This window comes from Pteropus alecto, unplaced genomic scaffold (assembly GCF_000325575.1).
Source record: "Pteropus alecto unplaced genomic scaffold, ASM32557v1 scaffold237, whole genome shotgun sequence".
NCBI classification, from domain to species: domain Eukaryota; kingdom Metazoa; phylum Chordata; class Mammalia; order Chiroptera; family Pteropodidae; genus Pteropus; species Pteropus alecto.
In genome coordinates, this window is record NW_006440624.1 from 783,581 (window position 1) to 800,901 (window position 17,321).

The window sequence follows — 17,321 nt, forward strand, 5'->3', positions numbered from 1 at the left end:
CTCTAAAACACCTCTGCTTTATTCTTTTCTTCTTCTACTCTGTCTTTTGAGGAGAGAAACTAAAATGATGAAATGGTAGTTTCTGTCTTTTTGGAGGTCAGAATCTCAACATTTTACAAACATGAAATCATAATGACTTAAACCTATTTTTCACTAGAGGATATTATGATGATGTGTTTATGTCTATTGGAGGAGGTAGTATTCTAAAGAAAAAGCAGGGCCTGGTAGACATTTGTTAATAATTATAACGAAAAAAAAAATGTAACTGTTGAGAAGGAGTGAATGAAAACCTATCGGATGAGAAGGGAGGGGCCGAGTTGGGGCTAGGGCTATTCTGAGCACTGGATATAAGTGTCTGGTTGCATTTTGGTGACCTCTTCTCTGCTGTTCACTCTAATTTCTGAGAAACGATGTGTACAGAGAAAACACTTGGGAAAATATTGCTGAAGGAAAAGCCTTCTTAAAAGAAACAATGTACTCACACATTGGAGAGCTTTGAAGAAATGTAGTGAGGTGTTTAAGGTGGATGCCTGAATAGTAACTTGGGTTTCCCAGAGCAGGTCAAACCTATGCAGACCTTTCCCAATGCTCTGCTTCTTTCTCCTCATGGCTTCAGCTGAAAGCCAGCCAGAGGCCCTCATGTAGACAGCACTTAGCTCTGGAGCTGTCTGACACTGCCTGCTGTTTCAGTCAGGTTAAATATTTGTATATAGATTTCTTTAGTTTCAAGGAAATGTGATGATAATTCCACGGTTATTTGAAAATGGACTCAGACATCCTTCCTAAAGTTTTCCAATGGCAGAGAATTCCCTGGTAGTTTAGTATGGCTAAAGCCCTCTTGAAGCTACTTTCCATCCTAGATGTCTACATTCCTTTATGGCAATAAGCCATAAAAAATTGAACTTGGTACTTGGGTTGTTTTTCACATGGATCCAGAAATTCTGATACACTTGTAGCAGTTTCGTCTACAGATTAAGTTTCTCTTTAGAAGCAGTTATATTTTTGAGACATATTGTTTGATATTTTTGGGGAAAGTCTTTATCATTTGTTTTATTCATGTGTTGTTAAAGCAGAGAGGCTAAACATCAGTTTGGGAATAAAAGTTTAAACTTGCTTTATTGTCGAATCATTGCATAAGTGAAAGACGGAACTTATAGTTTGGAGTTTGGATTTCTTGCTCTGTAAAATAGGAATAATAGAACATGCCATTCACCATAGAACTGTTTGGGTAGTCACCAGGGACAACGCCGCTGTGTCTGGCACCAAGGACAGGAGCGCTTCATACTCTACCATTCTTTTTTCTTCCTGCTTAATAATAGCCTCACCTCTAATTTTTATTTTCACCAATAATTAATATTATTCCAAAAATTTTAAGTGATCTAGATGATATATATTTGCTTAATTCATTTTTATTAACCCCTAACCTTTGCCTTCTTAACCACACTTACCTACTGCTTCTTGTGTTGGAAAAGGCAAGCTAGAATGATCAAGGGAAGGTTCCCAAGGCCTGCTGTCTGTTTCTCTTGGGATTCATTCTGATTCCCTTTAAGCTCTGGGTGGGAGATCTGATTTTCATGGTTAGATTTTTCCAATACACATTGCCCCTAATTTGTTAAATTGCCTTCTTTTCCAAGAAGGGCATATTAACTCTTATTGTATACAGAATAAAATACAAACGTGTGCCCGTTGCCTAATAAAGCATGCAAATTTCCTTCTTCTGGAAAACAGATTTAAGTATGCAGTGTTTTTCTACCACAAAGAAGATTCAAAGGTCTATTATATGTACGTGTAATGTATAGCAACATATTTTATATGATACACATACAGGCTATTATGTAATTTAGGTGCCAATTAAATGAGAGTATGCAATAGTATAGAAATAATACTATGTATTTGAACTTGAGCTAAATATTTCCCTGTTTTTATCATCACAAGATTCAGAATCATTGGAGGAATTGAGAATCGGGACTGGTATGGGAGAGCAAAGAATGGAATAAAGATGCATAAAGCTCAGTTGAGTCTCTCTGGTTGCAGTGGTGAGCTTGCTGGTGGGATTTTGTTGTGTTTTATTTTACTTTTTTGGCTGATCACATTTAGCGGACTGAGGTGAGAGCCTGCCATGACAGAAGTTCACAGAAGATTACAAACATTGTACCCCTGAAGCTGCTGATTGCCAGGTGGGATGAAGGTGAGGGTAGGAAGGGTGGTGAGTGACATCCATTGACTCAGCAGTACATATAGGTGACTTAAATAACTCCCTTCTTTGAATAACTGCAAAAGCTTTTCAATCTAGCTAATTGTTTTTACCTTTCCGTAGAGTTAGAATTAGAAAGCAGCTATCCTAAGTGCTTTACCCAATGTTTTCACCTTTCTTAATATTCTGTTGACTTTGAAAGGAGAACAAACTCTACATAAATATCTTGAGACATTATTCTGCTGACCCTTTTCATAGTGGGATGCTCAATAACATGCTCGATAACTTTTACCAGGCCCAAACTTTTGGAAATAAAAATAAGACCTGAATTTTAGTAATATCAGCCAACATACTGGCTTTAGAGGGCCAGAATTGCACATTTATAGATTGGTTAAATTACCACTCCAGCCTCAGCCGATGAGTAAATTTTCAACAAGTAATTTTATCCCCACTAAAAAATAAAGAAGATATCTTTCTATAATGAAAGCTCATAAATGAATCCAGTGATTACACATATTTGGCAAATTAAATCAGCATCTGATTGTTCAGGTACTTTTATTCAATCTGTGCTGTGGGTTAGAGAACAGAGTCGAGAACCAGAAGCCTCGGGACCTGTTTTTGTTCCTGGCTCTGTCCTACCTTTTGGGATGGCATGAGAACAATCATACTTGTGTAGTTACATTTTTTTTTTTCAGGCTAAGTGTAGTTTAACCTATCTTCTTGCCCACCTACCAGAGATGCTCTAAGAATTCTTAAAATTATCTAAAAAATATTTTAGTATTTGCAGTAAGCCATTGACAAATTAATTTCCAAATCTTGATTTTTTTTTTTTTTGTACAAAGAAATAGCATTTGTACTTCCTCATTTCCTAGTTTTGCTGGAGTAGAAGTAAACTAGTTTGAAATTCCAGGATGAATCCTACAAATTTAAGATATCATCTCCCTTGAATATAGCCCCTGTAGGTAATTTATTTTTATGCTTAACACTTTCTCACCAGTGGTTACTGTGACTGCAGAATGTTTTCAGACTTAAAACTAATACCGATATCTAGTAATCAACAAATTAGTTGATTAGTATCTATGTTAACTGTTCTTATTAACTTTAACCTATGGACAATACTTTTTTTCCCCTTTAAGCTTATGAAAATGTTAAGAACAATTGCAGATGGAAGCTCTAATATGTTGCTTCTCTAGGCTTGCATGTATCACCAAATGTGATAATGTATTCTAGTTAGGGCCATAATTAATGTTCAGTCAAATCAACCAGTCATTATATTTAAGGACACAAGGCTGATTGATATGATAATGTGGGTGAGTTTACATGAGAGACCAGGGTATACATCTCTCATAGAGTGACATTAAGTTGAGACCTAAAGGATGAAGAGGAATTAACTAGTTCAAGAATGAGGGCAGCATCACAGGCATGCGTGCATAAAGGCCTAGAGGTGAGAAAGAGGGAGGCTAATTTGAGATGTGGAAATAAGGCCTATGAAGCTGGACCATGTGAATAGGGAGAGAGGTGGCCTGAGTTGTGTGGAGGCTAAAAATTATTTTTTTCCTCCCACCTTCTATGTTCTTCTAACTGGGCTAATACTCAAATTAACAGAGACAGATTAACAGGAGAAAATGTCCAAAGTTTATCATACAAATGCACATTTAGGGGTGCCATGAGAATGAGACCCAAAATACATTGGGCATTTGAGGCTTATATGTACATTGCAGACAAAGGAAAAAGGGGACAGAGCTCTGGGATTTTGAAGGGGAAATAGGCAATTTATAGGTAGCCAAGACAGAACTGAATACGTGGTAAACAAAATCCTGCTAAGCAACCCAGAAATAATTAGACACAGGTCAGACACAGGTTGGGGGAATCTAGCTAACAGGCCCCTGCTTGTATCCTTCTTATCTAATACTGAGATGAATATGCTAAGTAAGATGCCCTTCCTGGAGCAGGCCTTTCCATCTAAATCTCTTAGGCAGGAAGGCGGGAGAGTCAAAGTTCTGAGTCTTTTGTTTCTTAATGTCCAGCTTAAAATCAACATCCCAAAGGGTACATTTTGGGGAGGCAAAACTTTGGTCCCCTTCAGGTGGATAGGACCCAGATAATTCATGGCCTTTTATGCTATGCTGAAGATTTAGAATTTTATTGAGCGTGCACTGGGGAGCCATTGCTGAGGTTTTCGAAAAGGGAACTGATGATACAAAAGTCGCGTTTTAAAAAAGAGCCCTTTGGCTCACAGAATAGAGTCAGAGGACTGAACTGGGCTCTGTGAGTGCCAACATTTGGAGGCTGAGAAGGAGCAGTCATAGAAGTTGGAGGAAAACCGGGAAGAGGGTGCCTCTGAGGCCAAGAGAAGAGCACTTTCAGTATGAGTGAGTGATCCACAGTGCCGAATGCTGCTGGGAGTTGTGTAGAGGAGGGTAGAAAAGTAGCCAGTGGATTTGGCAAAAGGAAGATCTCTGGCTCTTGTTAGGAAAGAGTCGAATTAGAGTAGATTGAAGAGTATCCGAAGAGAAAGCTAGTTGGGAAGAGACTTTGAGAAATGGTAGAAAACTTTTAGCCTTTTCCTCTGTGTGCTCCATTACACTTAACCAATTAAAATACTTAGAATTGTTATAGAATTTTTAGAGCTAGAAAGGATCTTAGAGAAAATTTAGCTCAAAGTTCTCACCTTGCGGATGGATAGATGAGCCCTGGAAAGGTTAAAGTGATTTGCTTGCAGTAACACCAGTAGTCATTAGAATACCAAGGACAAAGAGCCAGGCTTCCTGACTTTCCCAGGTTAGTGCTCATTCCAAAAGAGTATGCTTGAGGTCTGTTCTCTCTGGAGCGAGAAAGGAAATTAGAGATGCTTGAGAGCTAGAAGCAGCACCTGAATAGAAGAATAGAAAGTAGAAAGAACCGAAAGGAGGAGAATAAAAGTTGTTGCAAGAGTTTATGAAAAGATGAGAGAGAAAGAAGACACAAGCCCAGCTGGCCTCATCATTTGAACGACTGCAGGTGATCAATGATCAGTGGGAGGACAGATGTCACAGCCAGAACATCTTCATATTCTGGGGCAGCTTATGGAACTGAGGGTTGTGGATTTAAACTTGTCATTCTGTGATTGTAAGAGAGAAACCTTTTTAGAGAATTCCTGAGTCCTTTTTTTTCTTCTAACTAGGTAATTACCAAGTTGAAAGGACTAATTTTTTTTTTTTTGGCTGTTTTGCACATAGTGGAACGATCAGGGGCTGGTATCATGGTAGTGGGAAAGGGGGAAAGAAAACCTTAGATATCTTGGGAGTGTCAAGAGTCCCAGTCTCTATATCATTAACTGACTATTTGGCTTTAGGTGGTCCACTGGTAAATGAAGAGGTTGAATCAGGTGATGTTTGTCATTTCAACTCTGAAAGTATGATTCTGTGCTGTTGTGTCAGTGAATGCCATTCTTTTTTTTTGGTTGCATGTGGAAAACCATAGTCATGAAGATTCTGGGATTGGCTAATTTAAATCTCTCATAGCACTTTCCTTAGTTCTTGGTCATTGTTTTAACCTTTCAGCATTATCCACGTCTCACCTATATCACAGATATGTGAATTATGTGAACTAATGTTAAATATTTGACACCTGATTAGCCATGAGTCCACTAACTCTGTGGTGGATTATCTGTCTATAGCAGCTAAAGACTGTCTTCCTATTGCCCAGCCAGGGCTTAGGCCAGTGCTAAAAGGGAAGCCATAAAGGAGTGGGAGATGGACAATGTGGTTAAGATGAGAGTGTGAATGTGTGCATTTATGTGTCACTCTAAGCTGCTTCTTTGGCTGCAATTGCAAATCCAATTATCAGTGACCATTAGATTAGCCATTGTTTTCTCTCTTCCAACCCTATTTCCCATTCGGTTGTACAAATGGTGACTATAAGAGAAACAATGAAAACTGTCAGTTCTCTGTGTTTGGCTCACAGGTGGATTTTGTCTGACTGCATGTATACTGCACATTAAAATCCTCCAGTTCTTTTGGGGTTCTGGGTGTCAAGATAAGTAGGGGTTCCTCTCTTCATATTGGGTGGTTCCTCTGTTCTTAGCAGTGCCCTGCCTGGCACTGGCCTTCCCAGGCCGTTCGGCTCCACTCTACTCTTTTAAGTCAAATAAAAGGATTAACGGATCTGGTTCCTGGGGGTTGGCACACACTACATGAAAGCTCCAGGGGAGACTCTACCCAGGGCAGGGTGCAGATTGCCAGGCACTTGCTTCTGGGCAAGATGAGGAAAGACTAAGGTTATGGAAGGTGTTCATTCTGTTAAGCAGATAAACTCTGTATAAGTAAAACAGCAGACAGGGAGACAGTTAGACTTGACCTAGACCTGGCTACTCTGTCCTGCTCAGGTAGGGTGAATGCCCTGTTGTGCCTGTGCTAAAGAACAGAGGGGCCTCGAAAGTTATTATCAGGGCTCAAAATGGGTATGGATGCGGAGAAATAGTGCTTTGTTTTTTTCCCCTTTGGAAAGGGAAGGGAGAAATAGGATCAATGATTTTGGGGCACCTCTGTGTACTAGACACGTGTCAACTTTATTTATTTTGTGTCTACTTTGTCAACATTATTTGATTTGGATTGTCTATAAAAATCTCTCTATCTCTATATATCTCCCTAAAGAAATGATGCAGATTTTACATATATAAAAAAAAGTATATATACAAAAATATATACATATATAGAGTGAGAGAGGTTATATTTTATATCTATACCTATGAATCTAAAAGAGATCTAAAAGTTAAAATTACTTTGAAGAATCAACTTTTTAGAGATTGTGAAGCACCTCAGGAACTGCAGTTTATAAAAGATAAGGTGATTTTTAGTCCTCTTTATTCATTAAAGTAGGTTCTCATAGTACCTTTAAGTGGTTGTTGTAGCCTAGATATTTTCAGTAATTGATGATCACTAAACATAATAAAGTTGTATTTCTTTAAAAACATTCATCATTTCAAATATTTATAGTGCTGGTCAGTTTTTGACTCTGTTATCCACTGTTAGCGATGAAAACTGTGATGGAAGCTTCGGTGTGTTGGTCTTAGGAGCTGCACCTGAAGACCTTAGAAGTTTTTTGCTAAATACGAGCCGTTTGGAAGCAGATGTTGAAGTTTCTGAGCTAAAGGATGGGAGTTGACTCCCTTTCAAGACCTTTCTCCTGTAGCTGTTTTCCTGGAGATTGTTATCATCTTTATCAAACATTAAATATTAAAAGTTCTATGCCAGTAAACACCAGGTAACAAGCTGAGATTTCTTATCGGTCTTGCTTAGGGAACCTCAGGTCACCCTAAGGATTTCTGGGAGGCAATCAGTGAACAGAATTCCCATGAGGTTCAGTGGGAAGAAAACTATGTCCCTGTTTTTCATTGTTTTATTATTTATTTCTTTGCATGCGTGATCCTAAGTGTAATTAGTATTAATATTAAAATATATTACCCATCAGCATTTAAAATGATCTATAAATAAATTACATATGTAATATGTAATTATCTATTAATAAACATATGCATTCTTTTTTCCTATGTGCAAAGTTGCCTCTATCCAAAATACAAAAATAGAAATCATCCCTTGTCCTGGATGGTGGTGTATGTTTGAAATGTGGACCCTCATGCAAGCATTTTGCAAGGGCTGACTTGCCCCCGTTAACTGCAAAATCTCACCATGTCTTTCGAATGAGATTTTCTTTTCACAAGCTGGTATTGATGCCCAAGTAACTGAGCAATTTTACTTTGGTTATAGCTTATTAGAACTGCTTAGGGACACTCTTATGGGTTTGTGAGTAAAAAGCTAGCAAGTCATTTGTATTTCATTTATTAAAGTTTTTAGGATTATACATACTATTCTATTTCTTGTTATTTAAAGTGCCGAACACAAAATCTCTGTGGCATCTGGACTTAATACTGTCATTCTATTTAAGGATTCTTATGCATGTACTTCTAAAATCATCTTTGAGATTTTTGCTTTTGGCTGAAGAAGTAAAGTTTTTATGGCATCTTTGTGTAATCTATCACTCATCCAGGGTCTTTGCCTCTTCTACATTTTTTAAATTTCATAATTAGAAAGAAATAATAAATATCTCTTAATTTTGCCTCCCTCCCCTACATCCCGTTGGCAACATGTTTTAGGCATCTTGGCATAAGACCAGGTTACTTTAGATAAGCCAGGGAAGGCAGTGTTTAAGTTATATTTGGAGAATCTTGCTGATTAGTTCTAAAAGAATGGTATAAAGTGCCAAGTGTTGTGAAATCTTTGCTTTAAACTGGAGAGAAAAGAAATTCAGTTGATTATAGAAAGAGCAATAATGTGGATAAGAATCAAACTCGGAACATCGTCCATGTTTAATTAGAGAGATGTATGTAGGAGTCTGGGGGTAGAGAGTAGGGATGGCTAGGGCTAGGTGTAGAGGAAGGTAGATTTCTGGGCAAAGATTTAGGCCTATAAATTTAGATCTATCTGAAGAGCCACCAGAGGACAGGTGTAATTTTCGCCCAGAAATCTACTTTGTGATTACCTCCAGCTACCTCTAGCCATCCTCATTCTCTACCCCCAGTATTGACATCTCAGGTTTTAAAAAATATTTGTATATTGCCTTGCTTCAAAAAAAGTTAGTGTGAAGGGAAAAAAATGGCTGAAAATATGGAAGAGTGAGGTTAATGTATAAAATGCATGTAACAAAACTCTACCCAGGTTGGCCCAAGAGTCATCTCTTCTATTTCTAGCAGTCAACATGAGGAAGGAAACATAATCAGTTGTAAGATCGATGGCATAAATATAGTATATATTACAACAAAACAAAACAAAATAAAACAAAAACAAAACACTCCCAAAGCAGTGATGAAGTGCTCGCTATTGTTAATATTGACACTCAAGAGAGACTTCTTTTGTGGGATTTTATGAGTTCACTGGTGACAATATCCTTGACTTCCCTGAACTTTGGTTTCTTTGCTTGTACAGTGGGGATAATAGCAATATTTAATTCTCACAGTTGTGAAGACTGCATGAGATAATAGAAGAGCCCTCTAGCCAGAACCTGGCACATTTGTAAGGACTCAATAAATGATTTCTATCATCTGTGTGTACTGTAAACACATCAATATGTTTCCAAAAGGAGCTAATAGATCTATCTTGCATATAGAGGCATATGTTATTAATCACTCAGTTCCTCAGAAAATGTTTGGTATAAAACCCTTTTCTGGTTTGATGGGTTTAATTCTCCAAAGTCTTAAATCATCCTTGGTAGCAAAGTGGATATCTGTGAAAGCCTCTTTAACTTGAATGATTAGAGAGTTACTAAATATAAGGGTTCTCTGTTGGCCTGAAAACATGATAGCCACTATCAGGATTATTTGTTTAGAAATATCTTAGGAATTGGGAGAATAGGACATGAGAGCTTCACAGTACTTCACAGTTTTCAACTGAGGTGGAGCAGGTGATGGGCAGAATCAAGAATCATCTGGTGATAATTTCTGACATTCGAAGATAACCTGGAAAGCCATGTTTTCTTCCCACTTGTACTGGCAGTGGGATGATTGTAAGATAGTCCCAAGACATTTAGAGTTTGAGTGGAATTTGCACCATCTGTCAGAGAATGGCATGCAGGGTATTTATCTGTACACATGATACTGAGACCACTGCCAAATCAAGGACTGAGTGCCCTTTGACTCACACCTAAATAAATATCGTCAAATGTAAATTATCATAGTTTTACCTTATGAAATTTTGAGTAGCAAGAATGTAACCTTTTTATAATAACATTTTAAACAATCACCTTTTCCTTATGAATTATTGTTATTTAAAAAACATTTTCCTCCTTTTTATACTATCTCTGAAAGCACTTTTACTGACATTTCTAGCAGAGAATTTTTTTTTTTAAGCCTGAACTTTCCTGATGAGTTAAGCAGGTAACTGTCCCTGATTCTTTGAGCATCTTATCGTTTTGTAGACTCTTGCTAGATTAGAAAGCTTTTCTGTCACGTTTCTCGTTTTTACTTTACATGTTAAATAATACTATACTCTCAACCTTTATGGCTTTCCTAAGAGCTTGCTGTCATTTTATGAGCTGTGATTTTACAATTAGCCATCAATCTTCATAACATATCTCTGAGACAAGTACGGATATTTTAATGAATATAAATATTGACATCCACTGATGATAGTCTTATCAAAACAGCATATTTTCATCAATAATTCTATTGATCCTGAAGACAGGTGTTCTGTAGGGTGGTAAGAATGCTTCCATCACAACTCATTTTACTTTTGGTATTTTTGTACTTTTGATATTTTGGTTCTTACCACATACAGCTTATAAAATATTTGGTCACAACCTTGAGAAAGCATGTCTAACCCCCCACTCGCCAGGGCAAGGCTATATTTCCTCTCTTCTCATGGGCAAGAAGCTGAGGTTGGAAAGAGATTGAGAAGTGATTGTTGAAACACAGGCACTGTCCCTAAGTTCATAAAGGTTTATTTAACCTCAGGACCATGTACCTTTTCCTCTATCTGAACACAAGACAGGAAAGAAAATTTGGTTACCAGTAATGTGTGCGAGGACAAGGAAGGTGCTTTGCATTTCGGATGGCCCATCTCAGTGTCATTATTTCCTCTGGCATCCTTGGGAAGGCAATTTCTTCCTTACTCAGGTATTACTGCATTTTACTGTGCTCTCAGGATCCCCACAAAAAGTCCATAGCATACAATACAAAATATATATGACTTACTGTTGAATCATACACTTGAAACTTACTGGATTTCATTAACCAATGTCGCCATAATTTAAAAAAAAAAAAAAAAGTCATAGCCCTGTGGGCACCGGAGAGTTGTAGCTTCCCAGAGGCCATCACCCAGAGTGTCAGAAATGCCTGAAAGTGGCTGTGTGGGATGGGAGTGGGAACAGACCTAGCTAGAACCCGGCATATTTGTAAGTTTTCAAATGGACATGAAAGCTCTTTTTTAATCGGCAGAACTGTTCTAAAATTAGATTATAGTGATGATTGTACAACTCTGTACATGTACTAAAAGTCACTGAATTATGCCCTTAAAATGTTTGAATTTTATGACATGTAAATTATACCTTGATAAAGGTGATTAAAAAAAAAATGCCTGAAACATGGGCTGTCTTGAAAGGAACCACGTTTCATAGCCAGCATCATATCTGAAAGCTTTCCCGCCTGTCTCAATGTGTGACACAGTGAGTGGGGGAAGGCAGTTGAGACCGGAGCTGGAGGAAATGGGGATAAATTGACTCTTACTCAGAAGGCAGGGAGGAGGCCTCTGATCACAATGGGAATAAAATGATGCCCTTTTTGTAGTGATGACAACTCAAATTATTTTCTAAAACGTGAGGTATGTTACTCTCCATGGCCTTTGAAAGCTCACTTTCTGAATTGCCCTAACTCTTTCATTTGGTGGATGACAACAATACTTTATAGCCAGAAATCTTACCTTCAAATCCTATCAGCCCATAGACGACTGTCCTTTAAATGTCCTTTATGAGATGTACTATATAGATTTGGGTAAATATATTAAAAAATCTTTCCATATAACATTAATATAACTTATGTAGCTTAACTGCCATTTTCTCTTAGTTGCCATTATTTAATGATGTAGAAAATAATGTGACAAGTTTTAACAAAAATTCCAATTTCTTCATTTTTTCATGATGTTTTCCTAATTTTTGAATGAAGGCAACCAAGCTTTCAGTGTTTGCTTTACCAAAGAAATTGGTTGGCTTTGCTTACATATATTGTGTGACTTGAGATAAAGCTCCGTCAGTAACTGGAGCTCAGGAAATAATTGACACTGTTACTTAATTCACATTGTTTCTGAGACATTTCCTACTTCCTAATGTAATATAACTTTCCCATGAGAACAATTTGCTTGCAAATGGTTAGACATGATATATTTTTCATTGGTACATGCTCTGTGAGGAAAATTTCATGGTACTTTGTAGTAATTGAGTTGGTCTGTGTGTCTGTGTGTTTGTATGTGTGTTGGTGGGGGGAGGTCCATATATTACATACATGCCTCCAACTTTATTCCAAGCATCAGATGTTTTCTTTTTAATGCTAACCCATTCACTTAGGGTTCTGTATTCCTTCATTGGAATATTCCTTCAAGCTCTTTCTTGGGGGAGGATGTATTGTTTTAATCCTTCCAGTTTAAGGGAACACCCTTGTGAATTATGGTGTTTTTAGATATGGCTAATGAGTTACTGCGGAAAGTAATTCACAGCAATTTGTATCAGACAAACTGCATGTTTGAGTATTACATGTAGGTGTATGATATTGTCTGTGGCACTGGAAAGTGGTCTTCAAGGAATAATTCCAGAATGGGAGAGGAAACCCATAGATGAGAAAATCCAATTTGTATTTTAAAAAATAAAAGTTTTCACATTACTTTTGAAATGGCGATCCCCACATTCAGAAGTTATGCTGTGTATAAAGTGAAAGTAAAAGTTTCCTAATTAAAAAAAAAGTGTGGAACTTTGAGTTCCTTTTTTTCTATCTTATCAGATTTTGTAAAAATAATACCACTTGTCAGTTTTGCAGCTTCTTCCATCTAGAGAACTAAAAGCATTTCACAATCTTTTTTCCTTATGCCCTTCTCTTCAAGGCAATTTTTTGCTGGGCTGGGTTTATTTTTATCATTGCAACAACCAGTTTTTAGAAACTTTTGGGAACGAAAAAAGAAAAATGAGAATGGCACTGTAGCTGACATTCCTTTTAGCTGCTTCCTAGTGCGAACATTTGAGTATTTCTAAAATCTTCTAAGTATGTCTTATTTTTTCTGTTTGTCCCAGTTCTAAGTCTCTATTCTGCTTATTGGGTTAAAAAAAAAGTTTTAGTGTAAAACCTTATCCCCAGCAGAATGACTTCTTGAACTTTTAGTTAGATCTTTATCCTTTGCTGCTCCAAGAACTCCTTTTCCGGCACACTGTTAAGTATAATCGCGGACTCATCGGAGGTTAGAACTGAAGGGCCTTTGGGAGATACCCAATTTCAGACTCTCATTATACAAATGGTGAGATTGAGGCCCAGAATGGTTAAGGGAGATGCTCAAGGTCATATATAGCTAGCTAATTGATGGCAGAGGTCTGACTAAAATCAAGGATTCCTGATTTCTGGTTTGGTATTCTTTGCTTTTTCTTAACAAAAATAGTTTATCAGGATAGAATTAGAGGACACACTCAAAGAATCCTCCTGCCAGCCAACAGATTAAATTGCACTCTCGCTAACTGATAATTGGGAGGGACTTTATTTTTCCAGTTTGAGTTTATTTGTCCAATATAGAATGGTATTGTTGAATTTAAGACATTTTCTTCTTACCTAGCGCAATTTATAGGCAGCAGAGAGTGTGATTTGAAATGATTGGTGATTTATGTACCTTCCTTTAGGCCACCACACCATCTACATTGGGGTCCATGTGCCGAAGAGCTACAGGAGAAGGAGACGTCACAAGAGAAAGACGGGGCACAAAGAAAAGAAGGAGAAGGAGAGAATCTCTGAGAACTACTCTGACAAGTCAGATGTGGAAAATGCTGATGAATCCAGCAGCAGCATCCTAAAACCACTCAGTGAGTACTCTCTGGGTGTCGGTGCCTCTCTCTGCCTCACTCCTACATCCTTGGGAAAGACACTTTTTGGGATCCTGTTGCCAATGGGGAGGGATGCAATAACGTGGGGATGGTCTCTTCTAAAGAACAATGTCTATGGAGATGCTTTTCTTGTCCCAACAGTTTGGTCTAGGAAGAGATCTGGTAAAAATTTTGAGTTGGTCAAAAAAGATCTGACAAACTATAGGCATGGTCAGGTGTCTTACATTTTGATTAGTGAAAAAGGGCAGAGTATTATTGATGGTTTTTAACTACAGTAGTCAACAGTATCTGGAAGATTCTTAAAGAAATTTTTTGATTGTTTCTGCTTAGAAATAGGTTCTATTGAATCAGTAGGTCAAGATGAGAATTATAGGTATATATTTATATAGATATACATTTATATAGATATAGATATAGATGATACTTACAGGATTATAGGTAACATTTAACCACGTTGTGGACCAGATGGATGATTTAAAAAGGAATAGTGGAGAAGCATCCTGTAAGTCAGAAAAGAATGTAGAGTGACACAGCTCTTGAAATGTTGAACATATTAGATATCATACTTTGCATAAGAGTGTTACTAAGAACAGAATAGCAGGATTCAAGTGATAGGGTAGACTGTTTAAGGTGCATGTGCATGTTGCTTTTGTTTCTTTCGATGTGGAGAATATTTGGCTATCTAGGTAACTCTGTGTCTGAGTTGAGAATGAGTATGTACAGTGGAAGGGAGAAGCATTAGAAACAACTGCCAGTTCTGGGAGATTTCCCGACAGGAGTTACATAGTGACAGCTTTTCATGTTGGCAGGGCTCTTTACATTCTTCATCTCTTTGCTACAGTTGCAGAAATATGTAACCTGCTATAAAATGCATTAGGGGTAATACAGATAAAGATCCAGTTCAGCCATTGTGGGTGATGAGAGGCCAAAATCAATGAATTAACAGCTCAGAAGTGTTGCAAAATAAATTTACAGAGTTAAATTAAAGAGGTTGTGAAGTGTAGTGATGTGAATTTGTGAATCCTGTATAGTCTCGCAATTGGAACTGAGCATGTGCCTTAGAAGCTGGAGTGGTATTATGCTGGGAGGAGGAACACAGATGGACCACCAAATTAAAGATAAACATTTTGAGGAGAATTTGGAAATGGACCACTAAATTAAAATTTAAAAGTGTTGTAGTAAATCTAAGACTTAGAAGGGACCAGAGAGCAGGAGTCAAGAGTTAAGTACTTTTCAATTGCAATGTTGGGGGAAAGCCTTTCTGAAAGGAATCTTTCATACATTGACTAAAAAAAAAGGGGGTCTGTTTCAAGTAAAGTCCTTGAAATGCAGATAAAAAAGGTCACAGTTAACAATGTGGAGGAACAAAGATAACATCCATTTTCCAATAAATTACTGTTGTTTATCTCGATTTGCTATCCATTTCGGCAAAGCCTGAGTCAGAATCAGAAGTGCTCTCCCCAGTGTATGTGTGTTTGATCTCTCTCTCTGTGTCTCTCTCACAGTCATCTCTCATTCTACAATTTAAGAACAAGAGTGCATCATCACTGTAAATACTAAAAAGGGAGAGACGCTCACCTAGACAAATGGGCCAAAGGCTTTTGAGATGATAATTATACATCAGCTTTGTAGGAAGCGCAATGGAAACAATGCCAGTAATACTCAAGTTAGTAACCGAGAATGAACTGATCAGGAAGGTAGTGAGACCGAGTGTGTGTCTACCATGGGACTACTGTTGCTCTCTGTGGCATTTGGGGACCAGTTTGAGTGCAGCGTGTATAATAAACAAGGCAGTTGATTCTCTTTACCCTCAGGGGTCTCCTCCGTGGGGAGTACTGCATTGCGTTGTATGTTTGGTTTCTGAAAGGATCGTATGAGAGACCATTGCTAAAGACAAAATTGTTCAGTGATTATAATGAAATTATTTATAAATTTGCATTTTATAGTTAGTAATTTTCCTGCTAGTCAGTAAGTTATGCTGTAATATGCCTTTAACATATTCGACATGAGTCATTCAATTCAGCATGAAGATCCCCTTAGAAATTGCTATATATTCTCTCCACTGCTTATCTTGGAGACTAGATGAATTGGTAGCTGGTTTATCTGTTGTAACCCTACTTAAAATGTTATACTCATTACACTCAGCTGTAGAAAGACATTTAACCATATGATTTTGGGGAAGCTACAGGGTTTTGGCACCAACATGACAATAAAATTCTTATGGGAAAACTCATTTACTGAAATATCTGCCTAGTATGTCATTATTCTTTCTCAAGAACAGCCACACACAGTTTCTGTTATTCTTGGATCTAGGGTTTTGAAGTTACTCATGTTTAAAGACATACCATGGCCCATAGACCAGATTCTTGCATGGGCCTGTCATTGTATCAGGTGATGCTTCTTCTGAAAAAAAACCCTATATGTAAATAGAGTCACTTGATGAGCATCATCTCTGATTCTTTCCTTGCCATCATCCCCATATGCAATCCCCCAGTGACTTTTGTTGGTTCTACCTCTGAAATATATCTGAATCTGTCTGTTGCTGAAAAATTTGGCTGCCACATTTTGGGCCAGGGAATTGTCATCTCTGGCGTAGACAACTGCAATAGGCTCCACTTTTCAAGTCTTCTTTGACATAGAAGCGACAGTGATCACCATAAAGTAACTGAGTCATACCATTCCTCTGCTGAAAATTTCTTGTTGTCCTTAGAATAAAATCTCAATTGGGGATCATGGCCCACAGTGTCTCAACTGTCATGCCCTACGTCCTTCTCTCCTTGCTCACTTTACTTCAGCTACACTGATTTTTTTTCAAATTCTTGGTGCCCAAACCTTTTCTGCCTCAGGGGTTTTGCACAGGTAATCCTCTTTCTGGAATAGTCACCCTGTATTTGTCCTGGTAAGCTTTTCTCTTCTTTTATGTTCCAGCTTTAAAATTTTGTCTCTTCAGAGAAGACTTTCCTATTACTGTATCTAATGTATGTTTTCCAAAGTTATTCTTTCTCAGCTCTTAGTTTCTTCATAATACGTGTTTCAATTTGCAATTTTGTGAGCCCACACTTTTTTCTCGCACTGGTGCTAGATTATGAGCTCTACGAGCACTGGATCAGATTTGTTAGTTCAGTATGTTATCTCTGGCACCTATCATGTTACATCTGGCACACAGTATATGCTTAATAAATGCTTATTGAAGAGTAATTGAATGGATGGATTACTACAGAAGAAGATATAAGTAAGCATTGCTTTTATTTGCCTAAATATTTCCTACATTATAGATAAAGGTTCAGCCGATTTTCTTGTTTTTAATCCTTGCAAATCATCTTTATATTTCCCTGCTCTGCCTTCCTCTCTTGCCTTGTAAATCTGGTCCTAACTTTTAATTATTCTGCTTTAGATAGTGCCTCATTATTTTAACTGTTGCTAAAGTGGTATTTTGGCTTTGGGAGATGGCTCCCGAATGTGTCGAGTTGCTTGTCATATGCAGCTGATGGAAGAAATGGACTCACAGGGCACATGGATTCATCAT

General features: G+C 37.6%; 1 protein-coding gene across 3 annotated transcripts in view; it reads left to right on the forward strand.

Annotated features, from left to right (window-relative positions):
• Positions 1 to 17,321, forward strand: part of SLC4A4 (solute carrier family 4 member 4) — a 265,785-nt gene that overhangs the window by 4,344 nt on the left and 244,120 nt on the right. For all 3 annotated transcript variants that reach the window (XM_006917294.1, XM_006917293.1, XM_006917295.2), the window contains exon 2: positions 13,595 to 13,774. In XM_006917294.1, coding sequence (XP_006917356.1) covers positions 13,595 to 13,774 — 180 coding nt within the window. The remainder of the gene's footprint in view (positions 1 to 13,594; positions 13,775 to 17,321) is intronic.